Genomic DNA, 24,942 nt, shown 5'->3' with positions numbered 1-24,942 from the left:
AACCTCCAATTTTATCTCTGAAATAATGCCAGAGAAGCTCCCAGAAGCATTGCTTGGCACATGCCACCTCCGCCACAAAGCCATTTGGGGGAACTTCCCCTCTCGCTTACTGCAGACGGCCCACAGCCCTCTCTGCGGACCCGGATTAAGGATGCCTCCGACGAGGGAATGTGACGGCAGAGTCTATTTTTATTTAGTCGGGCACCATGCAGAGGCAAGGTTTCCAACAGAAACATCTTCCTGCAGGGGAAGGAATGTGAACTCCGCGTGCAAGGAGCTGCCAAGGAAAGCACCCCTGGAGGCCGGCGAGCATCTGCAGATGCGCCAAGCCTTCACCTGATGTGAACAGAGGCCAGCAGGACTCCTCTAAGAGAAGCGGGAAATTGAGACGCACGCACAGATCAATCTTTCAGATGAGAGGCTTACAAGTGGCACCAGGGGCAATTACGGGCCGTACACACATTGCCTTTATGAGCACCATGGCTCCCTACCCTCACACCGGTCTCGTAATTGGCTTCCTGCCTCTAGAATGCCGCCAGCGGTCACCGTGCCTTGACTCCGGGAGGTGGGATCACCTCCTGGTTAAGAATATCTGTGCAAAAACCAAAGCTGTGCCACTTACACAACCTCAGGAAGGAAGCTTAAGCAACTCCGTGCCTCAGTCTTCTCATCTGTAAAATGGGGCTAAGAGTCCTACCTACGCCCTGCAGCTGTTGGGAGGGCTACATCCAAGGAAAACATGTGGCATCGTGTCTGATCCATTGCAACCACTCCATCAATTGTAGCCACTTCTAGATGGTTTATGGAAAATACTGAAATTTCCAGAGACACTGAAATTCTCAGTATATTCTCCATTGTACAGAGAAGGAAAGAGAACTCTGCTCTCCAGGCATTTCAGGTTTGAGGCATAGGGCACCATGATGATTGTGTTCAGGAGTGGGGGCTGCTGTCAGTAGGGATGGTATGGCACTGTTGGCTTTTTAGAACAGAAGACAAAACTGTTTATCTTATGGTTCCGGGATACAGTCATCACACTCTTCAACTCACTAGCTCTTTTAAGAAAGACTTTTTCTGTAAATATTTTCAGTAAAAGAAAGTATTCATATTTTTAGTCAATTAATTACCTAGGGGCTCTGATGAGGTCACAAGGCCACCTCCCTCCCTATCCCTCTCTCCTTCCCTCTCTCTCTCTCTTCCCCTCATATACCCAACCCCCTGCCATGTAGGTACACACACACACACACACATGCATCCATATCTGGAACTTTCTAGAAAAGCACATCCCATACACAAACTAAGAGCTGGAATTTCCTCCACACCACTGAGGAAAGAGGATGGTAGTGTCCACCATGCTCTGTAGAGCTCTGGACAGGACAACTGGAGAGAAAAGTTCAAAGACCTCTCTCTACTTGGAGAGTAGGTTGGAGGAGGTAGAGAAGTCATTCTCTGAAACTCCGGGGTCCAGTTTTCAGGTGTGTCCATGAGGGAAGGGCTATGGTGTGAATGTCTGTGTCTCCCCAAAAGTCTTATGTTGAAATCCTAACTCCCAAGGTGATGGTAATAGGAGGCAGGACTAGATGATTAGGTCATGAGGGATTCACGGCCTGATAAAAGAGGCTCCAGACACCATGGGAGGACACAGCGAGATGTCCGCCATCTGCAACCCGGAAGAGGGCCCTCCCCAGAACCCAGTCATGCTCCCTGATCTTGGGCTCCCAGCCTCCAGAACTGTGAGATATAAATTTCCATTGTTTACAAGCCACCCAAGTCTGTCAAGTTTTGTTCTAGCAGCCCCAACAGAACAAGACAGGAAGACGCTGATTATGATAAGAAACATGCCACATTCTCGGTCCACATCTCCCTAAGCAAAACTCACTCCACAAAAAAACCATCCTTTTTCTGCCCGTCAGGTGTCAGTCTGCAAGTAGCCCTCCCCCGCCCACCATTGCTGGTATATTTCAACCATTTACTCTTACTTCCCGTAACACCTGACACCTCTGGCGCCCTCACTGCCATCTGGTCAGGGATACATCAGTATGGTGGAGACACGCAAGAGACGAACAGAAGGGAAGGGGAGAAAGAAAGCCACAGTTAATTGTGAGATGCCGCCACCACCACCACCGCCATGCCCAGTGTCCCAATGGACAGAAGCACCAGCAAAGACTGGAACTTTTCCTTTGATATTTTCTGGGTTACAAGAGGCAAACGGGTCATTATTTTTAAACCATCTCAGTTTTTTGTTTTGTGGGGTTTTTTATCTTTAAAAAAAAAAAAAGGCAGAGATTCAAGAATTCTAAAGCTAAGTCATCATTACAGGTTATATACCTTCAATTTGCCAAAGAGGAAAAGTCTGCAAATTAAGAGATACGATATAATTTATTCAAGATTATTAGGATCAGATAAAGCCCCAGCATTAGTATCAAGACCTCTCACACCACGCTGTCCCTTGGCTCACCATGCCACTCAGCTTCACCTGCCAGTCATCCCATGACCCCTTCCCAATTTCACCAGCACCCACACTCTCACACACACACACACACACACACACACACACAGAGAGAGAAATATACGGTAATAGTTGTTACAGCACAATTATTTCATGTCTTCATTGTTCATTCACAGGTGCATTTACATATCATTTTGAGAGGATTCAAGTCTCAACATTGCTAATGGCAAGCTTTTGATTCTAGGTAATTGATTCTCACCCCTAGGACTGAGATCTGACTGTGACATATGTCTGCCCATTAGGCGAACAAGTTAATCCTACTGGTCTGGCTGATTAAATGGTCCCTCCTTCCTCCCTCCTTATTTCCCATGAATTCTTCCTGAAACTGCCTGCCCATACTTGAAGAGTGCCCACGTTTCTTCATTTATGACAAGAGAGAGCTATGCTATACCCTCTCTCAGTATATTTAAGTCACACAGATTCCTAAAGACCATGACCCTTTTTAGATATGAAATGGCCAAGAGAGTTGCATGAATATGTAACCATCAGAAAAAAAGACCCGTTATTCTGACATATTTCAATAAATTCCTGAGAAATACTTTGAGTGTTTTTGTGTTTGTAACTCAGTACCATATTTCAAAACAATTTTAAATGAAATCTCAGCATGTAAAAGAGGGAGATGGAGGATAATTCTTTTTTCTTCTTCTCTCTCTCTCTTTTTTTTTTTTTTTTTTTTTTTTTAGATAAGGAGAGGGAGAGGTGGGGGTAGGTGCAGAGGGAGAGGGAGAGAGAGAATCTTAAGCAGGCTCCCCACTCAGCACAGAGCCCAACGCAGTGCTCAATCTCACGACCCTGAGATCGTGACCTGAGCAGAAATCAAGAGATGTTTAATGGACTGAGCCACCAGGTGCCCCGGAAGGATAATTCTTTATTAACAAAAACTCATTCAATGAGTACTTACATACAATATTTGTTAATATAGTCAATTGATTAAGCTAACTTAAAAATTCTGAAAATCGAATTATTGGAAACACGTTATCTGTAACTTTGCACCGCCTCAACATCTATTTAAGGTCAATCTTTGCGTCAGTTGGTGGTCACATTTTTGTTGCTATTTTTTGCTTGATTTCAGAGACAAAGATTTGGTAGGGGCTTTCAAATATTTGTTTACTACACTACTGTCGTCTACACAAAACCCAAGTAGGCAATTTAATGCCTTCCTGGATCTTTCAATAGTATAAATAAGTAATGTGGCACCTACAGTATTCACTTTATCGCGATTTTCAACGATTTAAAAGATATTTTAAAAAATGAAACAGAAACGAAATATTTGTGGAATTCCCTAATCACCTCCCTGGAACCTAAGAACCTGACAAAACACAGCGTGGATTCTACTATTCCTCAAACTATTTGGTTCCAAGTACAACTTCGAGTCCATTTTTGCTATTGGAAACATTCCAATCCAGCTAGCAACATGAGGGACCTGAAATCTCCCAAGACAGCTTGATCCATCACAGTTGAGGTCAACGACCTACGAAGTTAAAGATTACAAAAAGAAAGAAAATCTTCTAAAGGGAATAAAAAATTGATATTCCCAGATGTTGGGCCACTCACACACTAAAGTGAGATCTATGGTCCCTGGAAATGACTGTTCTCCGGGGCATTAGAGAACGAGCAACCACTTTATCTTGCCATCGTGAGCACACAGAGGACGGAAAACAATACATGTGAGGTTCATGAGAAGGGCCACCAACCTTGCCAACGTGAAGGAGTAATGGTTCTGGCTCCCCGCCAGCAGGGAATGCTAACCAAATGTTTCACATAGGGTCAGTTTCTCTCGTAGGGCAATGCTTTGAGCAATCCAAAGCATTTAAGTGGTCTCATTCATCTTCCTAACACCCTGAGATGTAAATAGGTAGTAATAAGGAATATTGCCATTCTTCGGGGACAAAGGCAGTGGTGAAAGAGGTTAAGAGATTAGAGGTTTTAGAATGTATTAATTGCACAGCTTAAGGGGAACTATTCTGTATTTCCATTTGCCCACTCTCGTTACGGAAGTACAAAGCAAGAGTGTACCTTGCTGTAAATGTTCAGTTTTACAACGACAGTAAATAAAAGTATGAGTTTTTCTTCCCTCGGTATGGATCTCCTTTTTTTCACATGTCTTGGAATAAAATTTGACATTGTGCATCCAAATGTAATAACTGTATTACTTTTAGGAGTAATAATATATGAGGGATACATAGATCCAACAGACTGAATAATTCAAATCACAAAGCCATTAAATTTGGCAGACACAAACTGACAGCTTCCCCACTAGACGTCTGAGTGCGCTTTCTCGCTCCTCACTGGAGTTTATTTCTTATTGATTGTAGGATTGCATAACTCATTCCTGCGTCCGTTCATGTTCCCCAGTGGCCTATTAGCAACAAATCACTAAGCACAACAATAAATTCTCTAAGGGAGCAGTGCGGGCCTTAATAGACGAAGTTCATTTGTGTCTTCGTGTAAAGTAATAAAATTCAGCCGGCATTAAAGAAAAGGTTGAGCCATCATGAGCATATTAACTAAATGACTCATTTTATCTAGAGACACTATAAAACTTAACTCTGACCTCCATTAATTATGAAAGACACAGGTGTTTTAAAATGACATTCTCTTAGAATAACTCAATTGGTCTCTGATGAATATAGCTATAAAATCAAAGAAGAAAACTCCAGGTTCTTACTGAATATGTAGGTTAGAGGCTTGCTCATAACTGAGGAGCAGGAGACCGAATAATTAAGACAGACAGATAAGCATTTTGCACAAAGAGAGGATGGAGACAAAACAGCAAGTAAATCTATCAAATATGTTTTAAACAATGATGACAGTGACTTCTCTTTCCACTTAATAAAAGCTTGGATCATGGTCGATCATGAAACAATCAGAAGACAAAACACACACTGCACAGAAATCATCACCATGTGGGAACATCTGGGAGTGGACGTCAACGGAGAGGCCCATACCCCGGCCAGCCCCATCCTCCCTGATTTCTCTTCACGGCAGGATTCCATCTTACCTGTCGTCAGCATGTGACTGCACAGAGCCTGAAATAGCGACATCCTCTATGACACCCCAATTTTCAACTGCACTGATAGACTTGAATATTAGAACATAAGTTCTTGATTTCTAAGCTAAGGAAAAGTAAAAACTATCTCCCTTAAGGCAAAAAAAAATGTCTTTTATAAAAATTATTTTATTATCTAAATGTAAATAAATAATAGAGCAATCTTGTCAATAACCTTAAAGAATATGAAGATTTCATTTCAACCTGTAACCGTTTCAGGTAACTCACCAACCTAGATAACTGTTGTTCCAGAGACTTCATTATGCTCGTTGACGCCAAACAAATTCTGGGAGCCTTTACTTTCTCTGGGGTGATAACCATTTCAAAAATACCTCTTTCCTGTGCTTTTTCCACAGATTTTCGGGGATTTAATTCATTTTTTTTAATTATTCACTTGGATCACATTAGATCCCAGTTTTCAAATAATACACTCACAGAATGAGCCACCTCCTCAGTCAAAATTGTTTCTACCTTCCTCAAAAATAGTAAATATATGTACGTTAGGCTAGGGAAATTTTAAAATAATTCGGATTTTATTATTGTTGTCCTCCCCCCAAAATTGCATTGGCTTTTTTCATTCCTTATCCCTAAGAGGTTATTTAAACCCTTAAAAAGTCTCGGTTATTAGGAATGTTTCAAAGAATACATCAAAACCAAGAACAAATCATTTTAATGGTACTCTTGTATGTTTAAACCCCAAGATTAAAAGGCACAGAAATAGATGGAAAGCTTCTTGCTATTAGCAAGTAAAATGAAATAACAAAGATAGATTCTGAGAGGCGGGCAATAATTAAGACCAATGCTGTTAGCAAACTGCAGAGTTACATAAAGTCAGAAAAACCTTTTTCCCACAAGCATATTTAGGGTCAAAGTTATTAATCAATATTGTTAATAATCACACTGATAATTTGAATTTTATTATGCTCTAAATATGACTTGCAAATCCCGCAGTGCTTTAAGGATTACAGATGATGACTTATTGCTCCAAATTTAACTCACAACTTCTGCTTTTGTGGGTCCACTGGGTTTTTGATTCGTTCCTTCCCATTTTTCAGTTAATAGAGATCATATTTCATCTGAAAAAATACCAACCAAACCATCTTACAATTCCCTTAACCTCTGCTTTCTTAGGAATATTCACTCCTCAAGAGATCTCCACATACAATTCTTTTTCTGGGTTATCTTAGAGTTAGTAAAAGCTGGAAATTTTTTTTCACGTAAATCTTCAAATAATCAAAGAATTGCAGTTTATTCCCCACATGCTCGGGGCTAGCTAATACCATCACAACAAGCCACACTCCCAAATCTTCCTCTAAATCTCACCTTTGACCCTCGCCCTCTGCCACCCCATTCCAGTGGCCATGAATCACTGTCAAACCCAGCTCTGAAATATGTCTCAAATCTGACTCTCTTCCCCATCTCACCATCACTGCCTGAGTCTAAGTTCTTTCTGTCACCTGATCCACAGCCCCGACCTCAAGCTCTAGAACACTCTGCACACAGTACAGTAGAAGTATCTTCCTAATGCAAATCCGAGCATGTAATTATGTAAGCTGAGAAATCTCCTAAACTTCTAATGCCTTTAGCAGAGGTTCTCAAATCTGCCAGGCCAGTCGATCCTCAGAAACTTGATGAAACCAAAGATTCCAACATTACTTCCAGAAAGTCTAATTGCGATGAGCTGAAGGGAGGCGTGGGCATCTGCATTCTTTTAAGGCCTCTCATGAGGGCCAGAATCGGAATCACTGGTGGGAGGATGAAGTCCAAGCTCCTCCCTAACCTGACCCCACCTACAGCTCCCGCCTGCCCTGCAACAGCTTCCGCTCTCCGTCACCAACTGGCCCAGTCAAGCTGAGCTCTTCTCAGCCTCCTCAGGATCTCTGATGTTCCCCAAGGTACAGTCCTTCTGGCAAGAAGACTCTTCCATCTGCCAGACTCCTAATGTGTTTCCAAGGCCCACCTGAAAGAGCACCTTCCCTTCTCAGTGCACCCTTTTCAGCTCCAAAGATCATTATGTTTCTTTGTTCTTGGGGTTTCCAGGGCCTGTGACCTAGGCCTCCCCAGGAAACACTCATTGCTTGTTTCCCCCCATAGCCACCAGCCAAGAGTGACCAAACTACTTCTTTAAGAGCCAGATAGCAAGTGTTTTGCCTTTACGGATGGTCTCAGTTGCAACTACTCATCTCTGCAGGTAAAGCTTCAAAGCAGCCACAGGAAATATGCAACTGAATGGGTGTGACTGTGTGCCAATAAAACTTTATTTACAAAAACAGGAGGCCAACTCTGGAGCCTCAGCTTGCCAGCCTTGCGCTAGGTTCGCGTGAGGCTATGAAGTCTTCATCAGGTAGAGACTAAAGTTCATCTTTGTTTCCCCAGTGCCTTAGATACTTCCTGGCATAAAGTAGGTTCAATAAATATTTGATGAATGAACAGTCATGAAAGAGTAACTAAGTGAACTAATAAACTCTGATGGGCCCTATGTGGGACTTGCTGGGAGGAAAGCTCTCAACACTCACACACTAGCTGTACACATACACTCAAAGTAAAGAGGCTGATTAAATTTTATTACACTGGCTCATTCATGCATTTTGGAAAAAAAAAGGACTTTATAACGAAATAAATAACTATGCTGCTAGACTTCTCTGTTCCCCAGTTCCAGCAGGGAAAAAGTACAGAGATTATTCTGTTTTGTTTTGTTTTTTTACAACAGCAAAAGGAACACGATGTGCAGAAGTCTTTCCCACAAGAGTGTCTGTAGACCACCTGTTTCTTAAAAGCTCATCCTGGACACCTTCGATCCCACCCGATCAGCAGAGCTGGGAGCAAGGAACAGAGGAAGCTTCACTTGGAACGAACAGTGGTGATACTTAGGTACACTGAAGTCTGGCAAATATTGGACAAAAGGTAACGAAGCCAGCAGACAAGGAGTGGGACTTTTTACCACAGATCAGGTAATTAATCAAGTAGGCCTACTGGAAGAAAGGAGATTAATAGGTATAAGAAGGAGGAAGACAGGGGCGCCTGGGTGGCACAGCGGTTGAGCGTCTGCGTTCGGCTCGGGGCGTGATCCCGGCGTTATGGGATCGAGCCCCACATCGGGCTCCTCCGCTGTGAGCCTGCTTCTTCCTCTCCCACTGCCCCTGCTTGTGTTCCCTCTCTCACGGGCTGTTTCTATCTCTGTCGAATAAATAAGTAAAATCTTAAAAAAAAAAAAAAAAAAAAAGAAGGAGGAAGACAGACAAAGAAAATCCTAAGAGAAACACATATCTATAAATCCAGTGCCAACACTGAGAAGGAAAATGACAGAGAAGAGAAAATATTTAAGGAATAATCAAGGATAAAAAATTCCAGGGGGCTCCTGGGCGGCTCAGTCGGTTAAGCGTCAGACTCTTGATTTCGGCTCAGGTCCTGATCTCAGGGTCTTGGGATTGAGCCTCACATCAGGCTCTGTGCTCAGCAGAGAGTCTGCTTGAGAGTCTCTCTCTCCCTCCCTCCCCACTGCCCACCCCCCCATATCTCTCTGTCTCATAAATAAATAAATAAATAAATAAATAAATAAATAAATAAATAAATCATTACCAAAAAAATTCCAGGTGAAGAGCAGGAATGAAAAGGACCATCCTTTTTTTCATCACGAGCTGTTTTTCCTAACTCATCATTCATATAAATACAAGGTAAACATCATCACCACCCTGGATTTCTTTGCCCGATGGGGGTCTACCACTTTCTGGATTCACGCCTAATTGCTGACTTCATTTCACCCTGAAGGAGTTACCTTTAATTGTGTAAACTTGACTAATATGTCTTCTTTGGAAAACAGAAAGACTTCGTGGCTACTGGAAGCAGAATTGCTGATCTTATTTTAAAAATCTCCATTTTTCCTTTTAATCATATACTGCTCCCAACAGATTAATTCTAAGGGACGACTTGAAAATAAAAACAGCAATTAAAAATCACCACCACCAAAAAAAAAAAAAAAAAAAAAAAAGTGAATTACATTGGTCAATTAAAGAAAAAAATGACTACATGAATCTAAAATTCAGCTCTTTGTTTAGATCCAGTGGCAAAATCATTCTGAAAGGAGGAACTTAGTCTAATTAAGTAGCCGCCTGCCCATTCATGCAACGTGATCTTACGGGAACAGATGCTGTGAATACTTAAGCAAATTCAGGGCCAGCGTAACAAAAGCCGGTTCATCTTCCCTTTTTATTTTTATTTTTGCAGATTCAAACCAAGGGCAGAACAATGCTTGAAAATAAAACAATAAAATTGTTCAAGGCTGGTTTTTGTGATTATGAGGAAAAACAAGCTCTGTTTTGGAAGCACTAGGGTTTTAGTTCTTGATTTTAGGAATAAACATGCAGACTAGAAATCTATACTATTTGTTGTGTAGACATATGTAGAGAAATATCTTCCCACATATGGAAATAATCCATCGACTGTACGGGCAATGCAAAGGGCTCGTGCAAGGTGCAAAGGTCTGGGCTGCTCCTCATGTCAGATCAGGCGTGCAAGGAGACTCATGCATCCCCGTTTACCCTTTCTCTGGATATCTCCAGCATGCTCCCATTGAGTAGTATTAAATTTTAATAGAAGTAAAATTTGACATTTCCAAGGTCATAAATTGTTATAGTCATCATCAATTATGATTGTTTCCTGACCCAAATATTGAGTCTCTGGGTTTTAATCCCACCACCTTAATCACCAGCAGATGGTTATGCCTCCTGGACTCAAAGGTGCTTGTGTGAAAGCTTGTGGGTGAGCGTTCTTATTAAAATATCACAGGTTGTGAGACTATGCCCTTCAATTTATATATCTATATTGCACTGAAGCTGGTTAGAGAAGAGTAAGACAATCACAAAGCAACCGAGAGGTGCCTAGGTGACACAGTCAGTTAAGCATCTGCCTCTTGGTTTTGGCTCAGGTCGTGATCTCAGGGTTGTGAGATCGAGCCCTACACCGGGTTCTGTGCTCAGCTCGGAGTCTGCTTGAGATTCTCTCTCCCTCTCCCTCTGCCCCTCCCTACCCACGTGCTTGCTCATGCACGCTCTCTCTCTCTGTCTTGCTGTCTCTCTCTCATTCTCTAAAATAAATACATACATCTTAAAAAAAAAAAGAAAAGAAAAGAAAATCAACCGAAAGACCAAGAAACAAAGAAACAGAAAGAAAAGAAACTCACATTCTCTTTGATGAGAGGCTCTTTTCATTACTACTATATGGCTTTATACTTAATAAAAATACGGCTCACCTTGTAAATGCCCCAAGTATTATTTGATTATAACCAAACACTGCATTGAATGTAAACCAAGTTAGTTGCCATTTGGAATAACATTTGAATTTAGCACAGAATCACTTGTCATCCTTACAGTGAGCCTGAAACACTAAAGACAGAGAGATTCATTTGGAGAATAAAAATAGAATCACCTGCTTATATCCAGCTTTACAATCCTATCCACGACGAAACTTACACTTACGACAACATTGTGAACTAGTATTAGTATCAATACTTTTATAGTTATCTCTACCAAACCTCTACACAGTAAATATTTCTTCACGTTGGAATTTGTCTTCATATATATAAAATGTCATGAATAAATAAATAAATAAATAAAATGTAAACTGCTTTTAGTAGGTTTTTTGACAGACATATATAAATCATTCATAAAATATTATCCCAATCATATAAACAAAAAGAATTCAAATAATGCAGGGAAATAATTGAAAAGGTTAAATGTAGTAATTCCTGAAATTGCAGGGTTCTTTTCTTAATGCTTTAACTATATTTTCCACATTTTCTCAAATGCAAATGCCTTAGTCTCATCATTGAAAGCACAAACGTTATTTTAATTTTTAAAGAACCCTTTGGTGAAACAAAATATGAATGTCAATGCCTTTGAAATAATATAAAAGATAATGTGCATCTCAGAAATAGTAAATTTAGGGATCTTTCCAGAAGTTCCATGAATTCAAGATGCAAGTAACTTCTGGCACTATCTAACCACAAATCTCTTCAAGAGAGCTTTTCCCTTTGCAGCACAATGAACATCTTTTTGTGAAGAGTGCACAGAATCTTTAACTGAATTCAATTTCAAGAACATAAAGCATCACGGGCATAAAGTGAAACCATCCAATAAATGGCTTTACAATGCCAAGCGCTAACTATAAGAAAACAGGAAGCCTAGCATCGTATTTTCCCACCATTCGTATTTAAACCAGTACAGACTTCTTAAAATGCACCTGCTATGTCAACTTCTTTTGCTAGGTCTAGCCCTCCCAAACAGGAAGCTGAGGGCTGGGTTATTTTTAAAGTTTTATAACTGGCTCAAACTCCCTCTCAAACTTTCTGAGCCTAATCCCACCAAGTTTCCTAGTAAGATTCCTATTCTCCTTGCTTGATGATGACCGCCAGAAGCACACATGTACACAGATGCTGAAATCGTGAGACATCCGCAGAGCTACCCTACCGCTGCCCGCTTACCGCGGGCCAGTTACGGTGACGATCACTTTTCATGGATCATTTTATTAAATCCTCACAACAGCTGACAGGGGTAGAAATAATTACATCAATTTTAAAGTTGAGAAAATTAGACTCTGAAACAGGCTCAAGGTCACACAGTGGAGCAAGTCCAGTCTACCTCTTTCTTCCTTTTCCTTGTTTACCCCACCAGGACAGGACCACCAGGTATCTCTTCCCAGTGCCAATTTGCTCAGCAGCTTCTCACAACCATTAGGAGAATCTATGTCATTCGCCAAAAGCCAAACACCTGCAGCGTGTACACACGTGGGTGGTCTGTCCTATGCACGCAGCACCACAGACTTCCAGAAACAATGGAGAGTCTTTCAAGTCAAGCTCACATGCAAACCTTGTCCAAAGTCCTTCAGAGTTGAATGAAGGGTGAAAGACTCAGCTCCACCAACCGAGGTCATACTCATACCTTCTACCTCAGCAGGTGGGTCCTTCCCATCGGGCTAAGGGTAAGAGGTCATTTTCCCTAAGGGTTAGCTCTGGGGTTAGAGGCTGTCCTGTGTCCTTGCCCAAATGTGGGAATTTGGAGTAAATCTGCTACAAAACCCAACCCGTTTTCCCCTGAGGGTCCTCCCAGATGCAGAGGGCACCTACACAAACCAAACCCTTGAAGTAGATATGTTCAATCAACAGCTATCTTTGAGCTTCTGCCAGGGCAGAAACTGGGCTACCTTCTAGAGAAACAAAGAAGAGACAGGCACATGCACCACCAGGCGAATGGGGGGGGGGGGGGGGGGGGGGGGGAGTTGTGGGTGACACCTGACAAAAATCATCAAGTGTAGTAAGGAAGACAGATGACAGGTGTGTTGACAGGACCATGCAGAGCAGGGGAAGGAGGAGCTCAGGCCCTGGGGAGGACTCTTGAGCCTGCTCTCTTTACTATGAGTATGAGCTCCCCAGGTAGAGAACTTGGGAGAGGGGGTAGCTAAGGCGCCAGGAAAGCAAAGAAGTTTGTTACCAAAACCAAGAGGCGAGAAAGAGAACATAGGACAGTGGCAGGCAATAGAAATAACTCCACGTACCTGGACTATGAGAGAATGAAAAAGAGCTGAGTTTGTAAGGGATGTGGGACCACAAAGCACAACAAGGGTATGGGGGGTAACACCAAAGTGCCAGCATTTATCCAAAGGGAGCTACCAAAGTGGGGGGGGCATTTTATAAAGAAGGTGTTGGCCACGGTACACAGAAGGAGGACAAAATCTTAAAAGCCCCTGCAACATCCGGTCCAGGCTCCCAGTGATGACATGCGATGGAAGTCAGCCTCCGAAGTACCCCATATATTCCCCGTGTGCTGAAGCACGTAAAAATACACCAAGAAAGCCCAACAAATCCGTACTCACTGTCTGCTCCAAAATACCCAAAGAGATACAGGTGACATGTTCAGTGCTAGGACCTAAGCCAACTTCTGTCTATTCACTTTACGTTGCGTCCATACATTTCAATGTCTTCAAGTGCTGGGTGGATGCACAAGGGTTCCTTGAGATCTGAGAGCCAAAGCAATGATTCTAGAAACTGTTCAGTGTTTATCTATAGTGCCCAGTGTATAAGCCAGACTTAGCTTCACCCAGGTATCTGTGGAAACTGCACATCCTCTCTTGCTATGAAAGGTATGCTTTATAATCTAGTAAATTTGACCAAAAGAGATAGAAGCACTCCGGCATCCAAAGTGTTTTCCTTGAATGCCAAGAGGCCAAATGGTCTCTTTCTTCAAAATTAATATTTTTCCTAAGAGATGGATATGAAGTATTTTTATACATCATCCTCAAAATACATTGGCAGGATAGGTGATTTGAATGCAAGGATTATGCCTGTTTTCTAAAGAAGGAATGATAAATAGGGAAACAACTCAAGATCTATTCCGATGGTGTTCTAGCAGCCTCGTCGTCAAACGGAATATCAAGTGTCGACCTGGACACAGGAGAACGTGCACCTTAAGAGGGATAAATAACAATTTCCTTGAATTCTTAGTTGACTGGTAAATGGTATAATCAAGGTCACAGAGAAAGGTAACGATGGGCATTGGAATGGATGTCAAAATCCCTTGACCCTAGAATTTTACTGAAGAATGTACTGAGAAGTTAAGAACACGGTTTCCGGAATCCATATGCCTGTGTCTGAAACCTGAGTCCAGCTTTTATTGGACATCAGAGTATGTCCTGCCTCCGTGTCCTCATCTCTACAATAGGGATGTTAACAATACCTACCTCTCAGCTTTCACGGAAAAAAAAAATGAATTAGCTCACATTTGAAGAGTTCCCAGCACATGGAGCCCCCAGTGAACGCTTGCTATAAAGAGCAGACTTCATCCTATTATTAGCGGCAGACTTTATGGGCAACCTTATACCATATTTCATTCTTAGAAGTATTCCTCAGCACTCGTCAACTACGGCAGAGAAGCTCACACGTAGCTGCACAGACGTCAAACGAAATTCAAAATTATCTGCGGCGACGAAACGTAAGATCTCTCACCTTGCTCCTACAACAAGCTCTTTCTGTCCTGGGTCAAATGTTAACCGCGAGAAATCCACAGCATTCTTCGCTCTGAACTCCCGTAACCAGGGGCCAATTTCTAAATAGGAAAAATAAATAAATGAAAAGATAAAAATGAATGATTTTTCCTCCAGGGACCACAGAAAAGCGCACAACACGTAGCACACATTACATTTCAGAGAGGATTTGGAGGTCCCCTGACGTGATCGCTTAGGGGCCCATGGAGATTTCCAGCAGAAGGTGACAGGATCCACACCGAGGATGTGTAAAACATAGCGGGCGGCCACCCAATAAAAAGCGAGTAAGGCATCCGTGCTCAGGTGTGATTTACAGGCCAGGTGTGCATTCTCCTCTGGGCTCTGGGCTGGGCAGAAAATCACGCAGCATTCACACGCTTCAGCAAAGGCATACTGAACGCAAACAGGACCATCTCTTGTGTGTGCTCACGGCAAGAACTGAAGACTGGAGAAGCACAAAGCCTCCATGGGACCCAGGACAAACACAGGAGCCCTCCTTCAAAGGGGAACTCTATAACCCTGTCCTTTGGGTTTCAGTTCTATTCTATCAGGCGTGTTAAACACATACAGCACTTTCTAAATAAGATATCCACTTACTTCTAGGCCTTCTTGGCATTTTTTTTAAGGGAAACCAGGAAATAGCCACTCTTTAGAGGCAGGTTTTTCAGAAGCCTAGTAACTCCTGTGACACGGCCTCCAGCGTCGAGTCCATTCAGGATGACATGAGAGCATGGGAGAGGGACAGAGTGCTGCTCCACAAGCCATTTTTGCAACTTTTGTTAGCACATTTCTGACACCACAAAAATGCTCTGGGAGTTGCCTGCCAGTCGTGGCTTGCCTTCTCCATTATTCCTGACAATTAGCCATGTTATCTGACTGTCATTTTTTCTTGGATTTACTATTTTAAGTGGTATCACACCGACTACAGAGGCACATGACAAATGTCACATCAACAAAATCACCTGGTGTAGCAAAGGAATAATGTCTTTCAAAGAAAGCGGATGCCGAAACCAGATTTAATATGGAAATATGTCCACATCCCATAACATGTCCCACACAAACACCTTTGTTGATGTGATCGAGATGGATTATTTTCCAGGAACGGCTCTGTATAATGAATAAAGCATTTCTCTACTACCGGTTACTGGGGGAGAAAAGGTTATGAACAGAAAGTTCTCCTCCACGTGAAGGAAACCACGGCTGAGTTCCATAGAGACCTGTATTTGGGCTTTGAAATTTTAGTGTGTATCTTGGTTCTTTTCAGAAGTTTATACAAATTTATTCATTTTATAGCCAAGTCATTTAAAAGAAAACAATTATAGTAAAGTATGTACAAGGCCCTGGAGCTATAAAATGTTGTTAATAAATGGTGTGTTCCAAGAGTTCATAATTCGGTTAGGGAACTAGAGCTAGGATCTTCTTTAAGCACAGGGTCTATGAACAGAAGATCTTTACAGGCATTTGTAATGTTCTAGGAAGTTCTCACACATAGAAGGGAGAGATACTGGGGCCCTAGATTAGAAGAAAGGAAAGATCTGACCGCATACAGAGAGTGCAGATGTGTTCCACAGAACAGAGCCACGCGGGATGCCATGGTGTCCCTAGGGCCATAATTGGTGTTGTTCACCCTCTTGCCCCTCAGGCCCCAGCAGTTTTCTGTTTCTGGAGATGGAGCCAAAGGCTCGTATGTCTGCAAAGCTCACCGAGGTACCTGCAGCACACAGCACAGGACCCTGGCTGTGGGAGGAATAACGAAAGAGCAACAACCAGGTGAATTCAAGAGAAGGAGAATGGAAAACGAAATACGAGAGGGAAAACACAAGAGAGAAAGGAAAAAGCAGCGGCAACTCAAGAAACCACTAGGTGGATAACTGACAGATGTATTTAAATATAACTGTAAACAGATTCGCTCCCAGGTTTGGACTTGGCTTCATCCAAGACAGAGAGGCTTTGAAAAGTTCTCAGGCACGTACTTGACACATGAAAGCAGGTATCCCAGGAATGTGCGAGGGCCACTGGCAGGCAGGATGGGGGCGGGAATGTCACATGTTAGAAAGCACCACCATTTGCACGTGAGGTGGCAGCTGTACTTCCAGCGGCTATGTGAATGCGGAAGAAAGGGGGGGGGCGTCCCATGGCCTGATAACTAACTGCAGGTGAGGCTCAGGGAACAAGTGAAGGTAACAAAGTCGTTCCGAGGCTAAATGAAGAGGAAAGCAATGATGGTGACACACAGGCAAGAGGAGGTGAGGGTGGTCTGAGAGAGAAAGAGGACAGGTTCAGGTGCAACAGTGGAGAAGGTCACGTGGGAAGAACGGCCCCAGAGCCGTTGATGAGCACGGCTAAGACCTGGAGGTGCCCGGAGAGCTGTTTTAGCTCGAGAGCTTCACCACACCGACAGGGAACTCATGACCAGGGAGTCCTGCCAGGACTGACGTCCCCGGCTCCTGAGTGCCATCTGAGATTCTATTCTCCCAAACTCACAGCTCCCGAGCCGGGCACATGTGTCGGACTCAAGGTGGTGAGAACGGGGAGGTTCCATGAGGCAAGAACAGAGGGCCACAGGCTGACCTCTGTGTTGGAGGGGTGGACACGGGAGCCACGGAAGGCCAGAGAAGGCCGTGAAAAGACATCAGAAGAAAATCTGTGAACTTGCCTCTCATGCACTAATCTCTCTTTTCGATTAGACAAACAGGAAGAGAGTGGCCAAAGGGGACCAGGAGAAGCAGATGCCCTTCAGGCTTTGGTCCCTGTACTGAGCGATGAGAAGAGCTACGCTGCTTCCTCAAATGCCCTCGAATCATAACAGGAGGCATGTAGACAGGGAAAAACAAGCGAACAACCTATAGTTCTATCACTATTGTTCCCTTTTCCTTATTTAAATTTCCAAAAAGCTGCTCCACTAAAGCAGTGTATTTCTATGGTTAACACTAGATAACAGCTGGGTAATCTGCACATTCTCTTCTTTTTTTGATTTTCCTGTGCATTCGTCCAGGTCTGGCTATCTCGATGGCCTATCACAGGCCCTCTATCCGACTGAACACCATGAGGGCCTGGGAGAACAGTCCTGCACCAACCCATCTCTCACCGAGAATGCACCTGTCCTAACACTGCTCCTCCCGCTTGCCCTGCAGGATCAGGGGCCGGGGCTCTCTCCTTTGTGCCAAGACCAGCCCCTCCTTCTCTGCTCATCCCACCCCTTCCCTCCTCTTTGGGCCCTTCTCTAAATCACCTGTTTTCTCCTCTAATATCTCCCATGTTGCCAGGCCCCTTCCCTCTGTCTGAAAGTATATGCACATTCTCTCGTTGAGAAAAAAAACAAAAAACAAAAAAAAAAAAAACCCCAACCTTTTAAAACACATTTTCCTTACACTCTTGTTATGACAGTGTGAAACACCCAAGACAAAATGTATAGTAAACTCCCAGATACGGTTCATCAAAGAAGGCAGTAGGCTCAGTTTCACATGTACGTTTCAATCACCCCTTACAGAACATGTAATCCCAACTTTATACAGCTTACTTCAGAGATTAGACAAAGAGGTAAAGCTTCCTAATGCAGTTCTGAGGCGATTGTGAACCTGATAATCTTGCCAGTAAGGCTGCACAAAGACATTGTGGGAAAGGAAAATCATTGGCTAACCTCATTTAAAAACATGGCTGAAAACATTGCTAAGGAAAGCCCTGTATTAGCAAATCACTCTCTCTCACACACATACACCGTTTCATCTGGGATAGGGTTTATTCCAGAAACACAAGAATGGATCAACAAGCTTAACGTCAGAAGTTCTATCCGTAGGGGCTCCTGGGTGGCGCAGTCGTTAAGCGTCTGCCTTCGGCTCAAGGCGTGATCCCACTGTTCTGGGATCGAGCCCCGCATCAGGCTCCTCCGCTGACAGCCTGCTTCTTCCTCTCCCACTCCCCCCGCTTGTGTTCCCTCTCTCGCTGGCTGTCTCTCTCTGTCCAATAAATAAATAAAATCTTAAAAAAAAAAAAAGAAGAAGAAGTTCTATCCGTAGAATTTGCCATCACAATAACAGATTTCCATAGTTGCATGAAGAAATTATCGGTGCTGCTTTAGAAAGCATCGGAAAATGAACCGTTACGAATACAGAAAGCTAGAAGAATACACTGTCAAGTAAGGCCGGTGAGGACAGAGTCTGAACACAGGGCAGATGGTGGCAAAAAAGTTCAGCAGATGCCAGAGAAAGGTCAGGGCGAGTGAAAAGAGCCGGGGATGGCACACAGCACACGGGAGGGTGAGCGATACAATTTCCAGTAACATTAACTTTCTTGATACACTCTCACTCCTACCAAACAATGGGTTTACGTTTTTCTCCTTCTCTGTCTTCTGATCATGCTGGAAAAAAACCCATTTGATGAAATGGAACTTAAATATGGCAGCCAACACAACTTTGTTTGGAAGTTAAGTAGTCACATAAAACCTGTAACTTCAAATTGAATACTTTGTAGATAATTTTTAATATTTGAGAGTAACCATTCTAGCTAATCCATTCATTACACAAATATGGCTTTTTAAACATGGCCTCTGGCAACGACTTTCTATTGCAAAATTAGCTGCAAAGATACACGTGTGCCTTCTCTTACTACCACATAAGCACCCCTATGATCGTCTTGTAAATATTCTAATACAAAGTATACTGATCGGATTTTTAAAAGAACCCAGCACTACAATTTTAAGAAATAACTTTTAGGAACGTATGTCAGTATTAATGAATTTGGTCCAAATGATGGTATATATAAACTAGAGACTTGAGCTTATAGATTGAAGTTAGTCAACCCTACCAACCCCAAGAAGAAAATAGAAATTTTTTTAAAAAGAATGAAGATGACTATTAAATAAAAAATCAAACACTGTAAAGATATTGAAGGTAGTCATAGTTGCAAGCCAAGAAAACTTTTTAGAGCCTGAATAAGTAAGAATCACAGGGGAAGACCGGCACTGGTCCCGAAATCGGACAGTCCCTGGGACTGATGGCTCCTCTAAGTCCAGAGACCATGCTGACTGGCAGGCAAATCCAAGCAGCGAAACCCCCAGGGTCAAATAAGAGTGGCCGTGGGGAACCTGTTCCACTCTTCACTCCAAACGTCAGTCAACTGAAGGAGTCCAGAAAGCAGGATTGAGAAACTTCTTTGGGGGACTCAAAACCCGTATTGGAAAAACCTAACAGGTAGCTTCCCAAGTAACACATTATGCAACCCATTTGGAAAGTAACAAGAAGAAAGAAAAATCAACATCCTCTTCATTTTGAAAGTGAATCGATTCCCACTGGTGTATACTGTTAAATAAAAACAGCCACCCACTCAGTTTAATAAATAATGCATTGATTGTTTCTGGTGTTGTGATTATGAATAACAATGATCTACATGTCAGTTAAGATCTACAGAAAAGAACATTCCCATTGTCACTAGTTAGGTTTTACGCTCCAAGCGTCTCGGTGTAACGAAGGGAGGAGAAAATGTCAATAACCACACACTGATCTGCTTGATTGGAGCAAAGAACATTCGGGAAGGAGAAGGCAGAGATGATGCGAGCAGAGCAGAACAGCCAGATGTCTCAGCAGTCTAGGCCACTCAGCTCTGATGTGTGGGGAGAAAACACAAGGGCTGGGTCCCCCAGCTGGGCACTTCAGGCCAAGAGGAGTGGTGGAGAGTGTACTCTCCACTGAGCATTCCAGAAGTTCTTGCCTGACCCTTCCCCGAGTGGTGAAAGAAACCACCTTACATCAAAAATATCTATTCCTCTTCAAAGGTGGCATGCACTTCCCTTCCACGGACATCATCTTCAGCTTCGCTGCATTACATAACCATTCTAGCAAGGCAATCTGAGCTAAAATATGATTGGAAAACAAAGGAGCAGAATTTTTAAGAAGCCATGCAAAGAAGACTAGCATGGCAGGTCAGTGCTGGTTTCCTGCACTGTTGCTGGACGGCTACCACTTTCCATTTCCTTTCCCATCTGCTTTTCCAGGCATTTTCCTCCAACACCAATCACTCAAAGCAAGGCAAGTGCACTTCAGACAGCAGTCACAGCACCCCATGCCATGTTTCACCCCCAAAATAAAATACATCCAGGTTTTCAGCTATAAGAGTCCTGCCTGGAATTCTTCAAGCTATTATAATAGATTCTACTTCCAGAGCCTCCCATGTTTGTCCAGTGGCACGCCAAGGCAAACACGTCACCAGGGAGAAAGTATGCAAGTTCACAAACATTAATGCTTGTGAAAAAAATATACATCAGAACAACCTACGTAAATGTGTTAATAACACATTTTTTCATTTCTATCTATATTACCAGTGAGTACTTAGTTTCAGGAACTACGTTAGATACTTTTAAATGTTAACAATGTCTTATTTCATTTAATGTTTATAGTCCTGTGAAGCTAGAGCTATAATCTTTCGTGCAGAAATAAAAATTTTTTAAATTAAAAGCCCTGAGTTTTTGACAAGTTAAACATCCTGCCAAATGTAACATAAGAGGTAAGTGGCTAAGCTGGAATTTAAACCCAGGATAGGACTAAAGCAGTATTTCCATAAGGTCCAAATTAAAAATCAATTTTCCCAGGAATGTATAAAGTACATTAATCCCTAGCACCTAGTAATATATCAGCATGGATTAAATCTATCGGAAATGGTAGTTGCCACCCACCAAAAGAGAGCAAAATTAAATAGAAAGGAAGAGGTGGCAGTTTTCAGATGCGGGACAGGAATGTTCCATTCCAAGCTACCCATTGGGCAGGGCACAGCTGGAAGAAGGAAGGTCCCATAAAAAAGCAGAAAGAAATGAGGGTCCCCCACAGGCAATAAGGCATCCGGAGGGAGAAAATCCCAACAGTGGAATATTTATCTTCACCATTTTTTTCCAAGACAGATCCTGCTAACATCAGCTAATGCAGAACTATGCCAATACTCAATGCCTTGCTTTAGCTTTCTAGAAAGATTGAAAAATACCAGGGCAATTTTCTTTCTCCAAATGTAAAGACCTCAATCACTTTCACTATAACTGCTATCTAGGACCTCATAGACTCAAAGCAGGCATAGCAGGACATGACACTGGCTATCCTGCAATCCACCCCCCTGACTTCGCAGTTTATAAAACTAAGGGCAAAGAAGTTACATGACTGCCTGAAGTTACACGCCAATGAGGACGAAGTGGAAGATCCCAAGCCCTGTGATTTCTTTGCCAATCTATCCTCTTCTCCATCACAGCACTAGTAGAATATCCATCCAAGTGGGAATACAATGTGTGGTCTCTGAGCACAGAAAACTTTCTACATTATAGTATTTCAAGGGACCAAGATGTCTAGATCTTGATTTAGATCTCAATATACTCACCTATATATATGGTATGTGTATATATATATACCTTGTATATATATATGTACATATACAAATATATGCACACACACGCATGCGTACATGTGTGTTTATTTGCACATATATACATGTATATACATATGCAGATATATAAATATGTATATTAAGTATATATTTACATATATTTATACCTGGATACAGATGTATATACATTAGATATACATCTAGAGACATCAATATGTTTATTCGTATATATACATATGTGTATATGTGTAATATGTACATACCTGTTATACATATGTATTTGGATAAATATAAGAGATGTAAAATACATATATAATATATAACATAATTATACATATAATATATATACATACATATATGACACTAAATTAGAGGGGGGGAATCTCAAAAGCTTGCTACAGGAAATGATCACAATGTTCAAATGATGGGACTTTTTTAAAATAAAGCAAAAATATTCAATAATAACCAATTAGGAAAAGTAAAACATTTTTCTTTGGTGAAACATTTTTACACGAGTAAAAGCAAAAAGGATCCAGTAGACCAAGAAGGTGTAAAGCATCTTTCATTTACATTTTTATTTGTAAACATGACGCACAGAACACAGTATTTTAAAATGCTAACAGTGCTCCCTCCAGTCCTTTCTGTGTTCAGTCGCATACCCACTCAACAGGGGTCAGGTGCTCCCTCAAGCCTCTTCATATGACATTTTCAACACTTAATCCTTTTTTCGCCGGTTCACCATTAGAAAAATCCACTAACCTCAAGTTTCACAAAATATCTGTGCTCTGGAATGGGGTTCTTGTAAAGTTCACTACTTCCCCTCAGACAGCTTGGCTGGTAGGTTTCTTAAGCATCCGAAGAGCTGTGATCATGCACTTTTTACTTGCAGAATTCCCTGATTCGGGTCTTCTTTAACTCAAACACGATGTCGGCTCTGTTTTACAGCCTGGAATCCCCAGTATAATACAGACTTACAATGTAAACAAGTACTGAACAATAGCCACGAATCTGTTAAAATTACAGGCAGGAACACATACCCTCTTCCAGTAAAGGCAGGAGCAGACAGCCTGCCTTGGGAGGTCTTTGTAGATAAAGACTGGCCCCAGCCGGCTGAGAGCATGCTTCACCCCTGAGATTCCTGTTGTGACTTTCCGACACATTGTCTCTCCAAGTTAGATTATAGCATATTAACATAGAACTGATAAATATTTTTTATATATCTCCTGATTATGTATTTTAAGAGAACTCGTAGGAGACAAAATTTCATCACAATCATCTACCACCTTCATAACCAATTGAAATGGACTCCCTTTCTGAATCAAGGGTGGGATTCATGATTTCTACTATTTCCCCAAATCTTCATGTGTTTCCGTGATTTTCTGGCCATACCAGGAAAACCTGTTCAATCTCAGGATCCAAATGCCAGTGGGCCCCCAAGAAATTCTGAGTCATCCAAGGGTTACCTGAGACTCACCTGGCAAGGTATAAAGAGAAGTTTCTGGAATGTTGTCAGTGAACTGGTTTCAAAATCTGCCTGGCAGGCTGGCGTTGCCTTCCCTTTTGTTTATAACTTTTAAGATCGTGGAAACCTCCTAGTTCATTAAACCATCTGGAGCAATTATTCCTGGCGGCTGTGGGATCAGAACCAAGCTGATAAGAAGCAGGTTTTTATTGCTGGATAACTCACACAAGGAGAAATTTCTATTCATCCATCCATCAAGACAGGGTTTTTTTTTAATTTAAAAGATTATGCAAATGCAAATGTAAACTAGGCAAGACCTTCCAACCCCCGGACTGTGACCAGCTTTGTCCCCCAGGCTGTGAAGGTGTTCCAGGGCTGCCCTGCCCCTAAACTCTGGGTGGCTTCCCGACAGGAAACTTTGCTGGTGCAGAAGGGTCTTAATTTTGCCTTGTGACCTGCAGCATATGACTACAGGCTATAAAATCTAATTGCAAAATCTTAATGTTGTGCCAGAGGACATTAAAAAGTAATTTCCTTCAGATTTATAACTTGAGAATTACAAATGATGTTAATGTGACTAAAAATATAAAAATGAACCGTTTCTATTCAACAGACACTGAGATTATTTCAGGAGTGGCCATGTGCTTGCTGTGTAAGGAGTGATGACCAGAAGTCTGAAAGGGTACAAATAAAGCCATTTGTGCAAGGAAGTCTCCTTGCTCGAACACATTCTAACATGTCCCAAGATGGTCTCTTTGCCAAACTACTGATTCTGTCTATTCACCAGAGCTAGAACATTTCCCAAGACTGACCCAGATTCTTCCAGAAACTTCAGGGTTAAGCATTAGGGTGATACGCATCTAGAATGGGCAACGGCAACGCAATTATTCATTTACATAGCCAACAAATAATTCTTGAATCCCTGCTACTTGGAAGAACCCACTTGAGGACTGGCTAGGATACAGAGCTATGGAAGACAGACCTCTGCTTTCCAGACATTTATAACTTAGCTGAAAAGGTGAGATATACACACAAGAGAGTAAAACTGAAGAAGAGAAACATTAGCTGGTACCAAAAAAGCACAATGGTCAGTGCTCTAAGACAGCGCTACCCAGTGAAAATAATAATGCGACCTGCACACGTAATGTTGAATCTTCCAGTAGCTATATTAAAAAATGCTAAGAAGCAGGGACTCCTGGGTGGCTCATTCAGTGAAGAATCTGCCTTCGGCTCAGGTCATGATCCTGGGATCAAGTCTCGCATCAGGCTCCCTGCTCCGGGGGAGTCTGCTTCTCCTTCTCCCCTGCCCCTCCCCCCTACGTGTGCAAGTGCACGCTCGCTCTCTCTAATAAATAAAATAGTTTTAAAAATACAAAAATAAAAAATGCTAAGAAGCAGGTAGAATGAATTTTCAACAATATAGTTTATTTAACCCAGTATATCCAGTATATTATTTCCATATGTTACCAAAACAAAAGTTGTTGAGATATCTTGATTTCATGTGTACGTTCTATGCCTTTGACTTCCAGTGTG

At 42.2% G+C, this 24,942-nt stretch overlaps 1 protein-coding gene across 1 annotated transcript in view; it reads right to left on the bottom strand.

Moving 5' to 3' along the window:
• Positions 1-24,942, bottom strand: part of SEMA5A (semaphorin 5A) — a 482,957-nt gene that overhangs the window by 259,574 nt on the left and 198,441 nt on the right. The window contains exon 3 of the mRNA XM_040630558.1: positions 14,551-14,650. Coding sequence (XP_040486492.1) covers positions 14,551-14,650 — 100 coding nt within the window. The remainder of the gene's footprint in view (positions 1-14,550; positions 14,651-24,942) is intronic.

The sequence above is a fragment of the Ursus maritimus genome, unplaced genomic scaffold, assembly GCF_017311325.1.
Source record: "Ursus maritimus isolate PB19 unplaced genomic scaffold, ASM1731132v1 scaffold_15, whole genome shotgun sequence".
In the NCBI taxonomy this organism is placed as follows: Eukaryota; Metazoa; Chordata; class Mammalia; order Carnivora; family Ursidae; genus Ursus; species Ursus maritimus.
The sequence above is the reverse complement of the archived record's forward strand: the minus strand, read 5'-3'. Positions and strand labels throughout refer to the sequence as shown.